General features: G+C 33.0%; 2 protein-coding genes across 2 annotated transcripts in view; one reads left to right on the forward strand and one right to left on the reverse strand.

Moving 5' to 3' along the window:
- Positions 1–9,552, forward strand: part of Map205 (Microtubule-associated protein 205) — a 395,519-nt gene that overhangs the window by 28,595 nt on the left and 357,372 nt on the right. The window lies entirely within an intron of this gene.
- LOC135953756 (cilia- and flagella-associated protein 58-like) lies at positions 56–8,774 on the reverse strand. Its single transcript, XM_065503744.1, has 11 exons — positions 8,592–8,774; positions 8,315–8,534; positions 8,131–8,257; positions 7,768–8,062; positions 5,399–5,727; positions 5,017–5,333; positions 4,782–4,960; positions 4,353–4,713; positions 3,705–3,987; positions 2,068–2,206; positions 56–364 (listed from the first exon to the last, which is right to left on the reverse strand). The coding sequence occupies exons 1-11, from the start codon at positions 8,766–8,768 to the stop codon at positions 56–58; spliced, it is 2,736 nt and encodes a 911-aa protein (XP_065359816.1). The 5' UTR covers positions 8,769–8,774.

Below are 9,552 nucleotides of genomic sequence, written 5' to 3' on the forward strand. Positions count from 1 at the left end.
AATAAATTTAAAAATTCAAATTATTTTCAAATAAAAACCTGGCAATATACAAAATTTAATCGATTCCAGTTTTATTTACATCTATTTGATTTGAATCCATCTGATTAACATCTACGTTTTGCGAATCATCTGAAGCGGTAAATACGCAATCGATATAATTTTCTTGACTTGTATAATCAGTAACCTCTTGTTGGCTGGTGGTGCTCCCCATCACATCCCCAGCACCACACAGCTGTTGTTTTGTTAATTTCAATGTAGCCTTAAATTCTTCTATGATACATTCACGTGCCTTCAGCTCGATTTCATCAATAGCCAATTCAGCATTGAGAGCTTTTAGTTTTTTCAGTTGGCGTTTATTGATGCGCTGAAAGAAGTTATTTAAAAAGTAAGTAAGTGAAAAATTCGGTTTAAAAAATAATTTCTATGGAGTTTATACGTCGTTGGAAAGGTCTTTGAAATGTCTATCATTAGATATCCATATTGACATATGGATAATCTAGATATTGATCAAAAATAGGTCAAAAAACGAGGTGGATTTCTTATCCACCTCGATAATTGTGGTCCAATTTGCCGAATCTTATATACCCTTCACCAAATTATACTTCAAAATACAAATTTTAAATATTTTTAGATAAACAAAATTTATTTTTTTATTCCAAAGTTGTTTTTTTCATTTTTTGGAAATTTTTTTTTGAATTGTTATTTTAAATTTTTTTTTTTTTGGTGAAAAAAAATTCGGGTTAAAAAATATTTTTTCCGAGGTCCAACTTGCTATGGTCTTATATACGTCATTGTAAAGGTCTTTAAAATATCTATCATTAGATATCCATATTGTGTATATTAATGACTTAGTAAATCGAGGTTGTCCTGGTTTTTTCGTCATATCCTCATATGATTTTAAATAGGAAACTTCTCGAAAGCATGTCTTACAGAATTATTGAAGATTTGGATCCCGAAGATATATGGGGTCTTCAGAAAATTGATTTAAATAGACAGATAGACGGGCATGGCTTAATTGACTCCGCTATCTATAAGGATCCAGAATATATGTATATACATACTTTATAGGGTCGGAAAATTATATTGTGGAAATTACAAACGGAATGACAAACTTCTCACGAAGGTGAAGGGTATAATTAAGTAAACGAAAAAATTCGGTTTAAAAATTAATTTTCCCGATTTGTATCCATGTCCCAATTTCTATGGCGCTATACGCCGTTGGAAAGGCCTATCATTAGATATCCATCTATGTTAATGACTTAGTAATCCAGATATTGATCAAAAATCGAGGTCCAATATTACCGAATTGAAATAGCAACCGAACCCGGACTACGACGGGTATATTAATGTATCAATCAAATATGTACATCATTAGATATCTATATTGACTATGTCAGGCCCGGATCAAACCGAAAAGGAAGAATAGAAAAATGTAAAATAAATTTTAATTTAATTTCCTCCCAAATGGCTGGTCAACCATTTGTTAATGATTAATAATAATGATATTTATAAAAAATAAGTTAAAAATCTAGGAAGTCGTGGGTTTTTGCTTATATTGCAAGCCGATTTTCCATTTTTCTAATTTATTGGAGTATTGGTCATATGAGATATTATGATATTAGCTATGACCTCTTTCCATCTTTCTGGCAACATTTGGATTCCGAGCCATCCGAGCTCATCCTGTGAAGCCAAGAAATTCAGTTCAATTTCAGATACTCAGTTCTGAAGTGAAGCGTAGACCATAGACAGGGTCGGACAGGGAAAGATCTGGACTATAAGGCGGATGAGGTAAAACTTCGATGGTCGTCTGTCTGTTGATTTCAACTTTCCTTACAAGCATGAGTGATATATACATTAAATATATAGGCTATAGTAATGGGGCCGAATTACCGCATTCGATATCCAGTAAATTCGATCGTAATTTTCTGATTTGAGATTACGGCATTCGATATCGAGCATGAAATTTAGTACATTTTGTTATAATTACGATATCGAAATCATTTTTCGATACGATAGTTCATTCGATCACGAGTGCTGTAATTCGTCCCCTGGTCTTCATTTACTTACTTGTGTTTCCACCAATTTTTGTTTAACCTTTGTTGTGGGCATGTTCTCCACAATCCTCTTCAATGTTTCAGAAACTTTATGTGACTCTTCCAGTTGACGTTGCAGATTGGTCTTTTCAATTTCTTGTTTTAAAGTGCGCCTGAAATTTTGAAAAGGGGGATTTAAAAAAGTGAAAGTAAAATGATTTGAATTGTGATCCATAGATTACAAATTTTAAGAAAAAATTATTTAATAACAAGTAAGAGTGCTATATTCGGCTGTGCCGAATCTTATATACCCTTCACCAAATTATACATCAAAATTTTAAATATTTTTTCCAGTTGTTTTTTTAATATTTTAGAATTTTATTTTTTTCAATTTAATTTTTTTTTTTTAAATTTTTAAATTTTTTTTTTTTGTGAAAAAAAAATTCGGGTTAAAATTTTTTTTCCGATTTTGACCCATTGTAGGTCCATCTTACTATGGTCTTATATATATACGTCGTTGCAAATGTCTTTGAAATATCTATCATTAGATATCCATATTGTCTATATTAACGTCTTAGTAATCCAGATATAGGTCAAAAATCGAGGTTGTCTTGGTTTATTCCTCATATCTCAGCCATTTTTTGGACGGATTTTGCTGATTTTAAATAGCAAAATTCTCGAAAGCATGTCTGACAGAATTATTGAAGATTTGGATCCCGAAGATATCTGGGGTCTTCAGAAAATTGATTTCAACAGACAGACAGACAGACGGACATGGCTTAATCAACTCCGCTATCTATAAGGATCCAGAATATATATGTGTCGGAAATGTAAAATGTAGAAATTACAAACGGAATGACAAACTTATATACAGTGGTGGCCACCAATTTAAGACAAATACTTGAATTTTTTTCATCAACTGAATTTTAAGTGCGATAGAGCCAAAATAAAATGACCTCTAAGGGTATGAAATTTATTATTAATGTTTCTAGTTTCTGAAAAATGTTTGGAAAAATTGGTAAAACATATATGGACAAAGATATGTGGAAATACGTTGACCCACCTCAGCGAACATCCGCTGTTAATAACATGATATGACCGAAACTAATGGAACTAAAAATACGAAATTTGGTACGAATATTTTATAATAATAAAATTATAATGATATAAATGTGAGAAAATATGTTTATCTAAAAAAAAAAAATTTTTGGTCAAGTTGTAGAAAAATTGTATGTGTTCATGGTGAATATGTATGAATTGACACAGTCGAATAAAACACACTTTTGTGTTAAAACAGTCCTCATGCATACATATTTGTGGAAATATTTGAAAAAATAATTGACAATTACATGGAATTTAGCAAACAATTTTTGTCTTAAATTCCTGGCCACCACTGTATACCCTTCTCACGAAGGTGAAGGGTATAAAAAACAGTTTTCATTGCAATGGCGTTATTGTTTTGACCATAAAGATTTTAGATTCGTTTAAACTAATTTGTCGAACATTCAATCTTATCTACATATTATTTTGCAGATGAAAGCAAAATTTCAATTGTAGGACAAGACTTTCGAATATTATAATCTGTCAGATATCAGAGGTGATCGGGGACATTTCTAGAATACATCCGGATCAGAACGATTTAATGCATATGAGGCTCTTTAAACCGCTCACCTTTGCAACATTTGCACTTTAGCCAACAATTCAAATTTATTAGGATCCTGACCCTTTAATATACGCCAACGATGTACACCCGTAGGAGTTTTAGCATCTTCAGTCAGAGATCGAACACGTACTCGTTCCTGATTGAGAGAACGTTGCAAACGTATGATTTCCTCGCGCATATTCGCCGTACTTTTCAAAGCACGTGACAAGCACTCACGTTCAGTTTGTAGATTGGTTATTTCCACTTTAAGTAGACGTATATCTTCGATACGCTGGTTATATTGAGTTTGACCTTTCGTGGAAAGAATTTGAAATATAATTCAAAGATTTACTAACAGTTACTCGATGTCAAAAAAAGAGAATAAAACAAATTTTATTCAAAAATAAACACCTCTCTTTCGACATCGGGAATATTCGCTGTTAAATGAGGCCATCAGCGCAAAAGTGGAGTAAGTCACAATTTTTTTTTTTGTTTGCTACAATACAATACAAAAGTGTGGTAAGCTACCTTTTGGTATTCAAAAGCAAGTGCAGCTGAATGAATCAATCGTTTTTGCACAGAGCATAATATAACAAAGTAATATAGCAAAAGTGGTGTAAGTAAATAGTTTGGTGTTCCGCCATGTTTGCGCTAATAGCCTCAAATATATCTCCTACCCTGATCCAAAGCCGTTTGTGTTATACACATTTTCTCCTTTAGCAAAACAATCTCATCATTACGCCTCACCATCTGCAAACCAATTAAATTCTTTTCCTTTCTAGTTTCATCTAGTTCTTGTGATATTTTCATAAATTTCAATTCATCATCCGATATGGTCTTTAAGAGATTTTCATTTTTCAATTTCATCTCTTTTAAATCCTTACGCACACTTGCCAAAACATTTTCGGTATTTTTTAATTCAGATTGCAATTCCTTTTTCTCATTATTCAAACGTTCAATGCATAAATTTAAAGAATTGATTTTATTTTGATTGGCCGAGATTTCATTAGTTAACTGGGTGATTTGATGAGCGGTTTTCTGGATAAGATAAAAATAAAACAACAATAAATACATATTAAAGATTTATATTCCAGTTTTCTTCTTACTGTTTGTAATAAACGAAAGTTATCTCGTTCTTGTGTACAGGTTTCTAAAGATCTTTGCAACATCATTTTTTCCGAATGCACAGTTTCCAATTGTTTTTTCATGTTTATTAATTGATATTGTTTTTGTTGTAGTTTTTCGGTTAAGTCGGTGACTTGATCGGTTTTTAATTGAATTTGATCTTAAAAAAAAACATCAATATTTAAAATGTTTTTGTTTTTTATGTTTCCAACTCACCCTGATAATATTCTATGCGCTCATGTAAGGTTTCCACTTCTTGAGCCATTTCATCTCTTTCCTTTTCAGCTTTCGCAATATTTATCTTGGCCTCATCCAGCTTAACATTCAGTTTATTAATATCCAAATGTAAACCATCAATGGTATTGCTCTGCATCATAATGGTGTGTCTCAAATCGGCTATTTGATTGTTTAATTTAACAATATCACTGCGTAAGTTTTCACGCTCTCTTTGCACATTATCCTTCAAACGTCTTAGGTCATCGAACTTTTGAGCGGAATTTAAAAGATCCTTTTCCAAAGAATTGGTTTGATTTCTAAAAGTTTATTAAATATAATTGTCATGAAATAGCTATTAAATTTGTATATTTGTTTAACCCACTTAAATCTTACTATATCCTCATTCAAACCATTATTTAGGCGATTAATTTTGTAAAGTTTGGAGGAAACTGCACTGTGATCTTGCACCGCTTTTTTATATTTATTATTTATCTGTGTGATAGTATTACTCTTGACTTTATCCTCCAAACGTAAACTTCTTACAAGTTCCTCAGTTTCCTTTTGCTCTTTGTGTAAATCGGATATTTCGCCTTCGTATTTCGCCAGCTGTTTGAGGTTTAACGAATTGTCGTTTCTTAGCTTTTCCGCCACCAATTTTAAACGATCATAGTCGGCTGTTTTCTTGGCTAGTTTTGATTGAGTTTCGTTTAGCTGGAAGAGAAAACAGTGCAAATATACACAACTTATGGAATCCCATAATGGATAATAATTCAATTACGGATAATACTTCAAACAATGTCATTGTTATGATCTTGTGTGGTTTATTATCTGCCTATGGGAAGCATAGCTGAGTGCTACCGGACGCGTCACAGGTTGCGGATAGTGGTACGGCCCATAGATATGCGGGTTAGCTGCTAATGGCAGTCGCGAACAGTCAGCGGTTACAAGGGGAGAGTCTCGGTGGTGCTTTCGAGCTCCAGCAAATACTGAGTATGCCAATGATCCTTGTGATGTCATGGCGGGCAATTGGCGCCATCAAAAACCCAATTTCACACATTGTTGTTATAAAAAGCATGTCTGGAGGCTCCAATCGGCAATCCCGATACCAGACTCGGATGCTATCGACTAATCAGCGGTACATCCTAAACTACAAATGATTACTGAAACCACTAAAAATATATGTGGCCCTATGCTCCAACTTGAAACGACGGGAATAAATATAATATATGGAATCATATCGAAAGTGTACATTAATGCCTGCTTTGGTGGATGGCTCTATGTAAATCTATCAAAATTGGATTCGTTGATGAAGATCTCAAATCATCATACCAGAAATTTGCTGTCATAAGACTCGATAAGATTACTATGATATGAAACCGAGAAACTTCCGCCATGAACTCCTGTACTATTTCACACCCAGACCATTCCTTGACAGAGGCTTCAAGATATCGATCACGAATGAATGAAAAGATGCAGTCTTTCCAAGGCAACCCATTTGAGATCATCACTGATGGCTCGAAATTGGATGTGGAGAAAATCGTCTATATTGCAAGGACTAGGGAGCGTGTCTTTAAGGCAACCGGACCAGTGTAGTGTTATTCAGGCTGAGATCTTAGTCGTGAAAAGAGCTGAGGTTTTACCAAATAACGGGGAAGAATATTAGGATTCACACTGATATTCAGGCAGCCTTGAAATATCATTCAATCTTCTCCAGGAGTACGAGACTTCTCTGAACTAGATGACGACACATTTTACAGTTGAACTTTTCAGGTCATTACGGATTATGTGTCCAAAGATAAGCCTTGCTCATGGATAATCAGGCTGACCAATTCATCGTGCACGCTTTCATCGTTTAAACGATAGATCCAGGCAAGAGGAAACGAGTTGGTCTATTGAGAAAACGTATGAGATGACATGAACCATACGGTCTAGGTATGAAAAGATCGACTACTCACTATGAAGGCAGTGATCACTCACTTCATGATCTGTGTACACGCAAGGACATGTATTATAGAGGACACGGTAGAGCAGCATCTCTGATACTGCCCATCCCTGACTGAGCAGAGATTCATGATGCTGGCCGACATTTTCTAGCATGACCTAACGGATCTGTCGTAAATGGACGTCCAAAGGTTTGATATCTTGGGTGAATTCCAAAATGTATGTATGTATGCAATACAGTCATATCTTTATCAAGACAAAGCATGCAAACGCGTAGCTAAAATTTAAAAAAAACTTATCATAGATATGAAACATTATCAAAGTTTACACGGTTGCGTTAAGAATCGCTCGACTTTTTAAGGTTGCATTGCATACATACATTTTGGAATTCACCCCTTCACACGTACAACTGAATGATCTAGTTCATATCTTGAATTAGAAGGAAGAGGAATTTGTTGTCCTCTTCTCAACCCCGTATTACCCATGTGTCTTTATGGACCTACGTGTGGCAATATAACGAGTTGACTGCCTGTTTAACATAACCATTAACGGCTGTATTAGCGGCCGTTAATTTTTTTTGAAAATATCAATACATATGAGTATTAAACATTTACACAAAAAGTTATTCATACGCATGAGTGATCTCTCATATTTTCAGAGAAGCTCTCGCAAATTTAGAAGAGATCATACAAGTCTATCTTAAACAATATTTTACATAGAATAGATCAAATAGTCTATGACAGTCAGATGCAACAATACTTAAAATAATCTACTTCTCAAGTTATTATTTTAAAACAAAATCCATCTCACCTCTTTTAACGTTGACTCCAACTTATTTAAAGTCTTATTATTCATATCCTTTTGATCTTCTAAATTGTTAATCAAGGTTCTTATCTTTGTATCCATACTATGTTTTTCGGCATCCATGACTTTAGCCCGGTTACCCATTTTATTCAAACTATCCTCATGATTGTGTATAATGTACTCCAAGGACTCGGAATAGTAACGTTGCAATTGTAAACGTTTTTCCAAATCGATAACCTCGCCATTAATGCGATCACGTTCTCGTAATATAATATTTTTATATTTCGATAAATGGCCAAATCTTAGACGAAACATATATACTATATTTAAGACCATATTTTAAAAATTTATAAAACAAAATAAATTTACTCAGCATTTTCATCCTGCTTAGATTCTTTGCTCTCAAAATTTTCACATTTCATAAGAATTTCTTGAAATTTCTCTTGTATCTCCTGCTCGCGCATTAAAGCAGCATCAGATTCATGCCAGGCCTCACCTTAATTATAAAATATAACAATAAAATTTGATTTAAAATACATTCTAGTAATATTACTTAATGACTGTTTCAAATGTTGCATGGCTTCTTCCGAGTTGGCGGTCAATTCCAAAGCCATTTTTAATTTTGTATCTGCTTTAGCCACCTGAGGCTTGAGCTCTTCATTTTCTTTAACTTCCTCCACATATTTACGATGTAATTTGAAAATTATATCGGTATATTGTTTAATTTTAGAGGCCTCAAAGGTGCGTCCTCTTTCCATCAACATTTGTATGATCTTTGTTGAATATTAATTTATAAAACCAGAACTTTTTTTGTATGTACTTTAATTTACCTTATTGGCCCTAGCGAAAAATTCTTCATTTAGATCTTGTATTAGATCCAAGTCCTTTTCTTGCACAGATGTTACTGAATCTTGTAGTGGTGGTTCCGCTTCTGGCTCGGGCTCTTCCTTCTTTTTATCTTTTTTACCCTTTTTTCCAGCTTTAGCTATTGATTTCTTTGGTGGCATTTTGATTCTTTTTATGTAGTTTTTAAGAAATATTAAATATTTTATGTTATTATACTTGTTGACACTAAAGCTACCAAATTCAAGAGCAGAGCTTCGAATGAATTAGTTCAATTTGAGCTGAATTCACTAAAATTTTAATTCAGAATCAGCCTATTCATTCGCTAAATCCATTCACAAAAACTAATTCATTAACTTCATTCATAGGCTTTTATTTGAATAAGATTCATTAATTGTTGAATTAAATTGTAATGAAACAGATTTTTCATAACCCCCTGTCTATACCTGATAAATTTGTATTATGATAAACGTCAAAATGGTTGTCAAGATAAAAAATTACCAGGTATAGTCTCCATTTATTAGTATTATTGCTTCGTTATGACAAAATTGCGCTTTTACTCACCCCTGTCTATACTTGACAAATATTTATCATAACAATTAATGAGGTTTGTTGTCAAGACAAAGTTGTCTGTGTAAAAGCTCTAACAATTTTGTCATAACGAAGCAATAATACTAATAAATGGAGACTATACCTGTTAATTTTTTTATTTTGACAACCATTTTGAAGTTTATCATGATAAAAATGTATTTGGTATAGACAGGGGGTCAGACAATTTTGTTTTGACAACAAACGTCATTAATTGTTATGATAAATATATGTCAAGTATAGACAGGAGATAAAATCTTATTTTCAAATCAAAACGTTTGAAGTACTAAGGAATTAAACCTAGAATGGTTAAGAGACACAATTTAATTAATTTAATTTTGAAAATTGAAATAAAAATTA

The sequence above is a fragment of the Calliphora vicina genome, chromosome 1, assembly GCF_958450345.1.
Source record: "Calliphora vicina chromosome 1, idCalVici1.1, whole genome shotgun sequence".
Lineage (NCBI taxonomy): Eukaryota > Metazoa > Arthropoda > Insecta > Diptera > Calliphoridae > Calliphora > Calliphora vicina.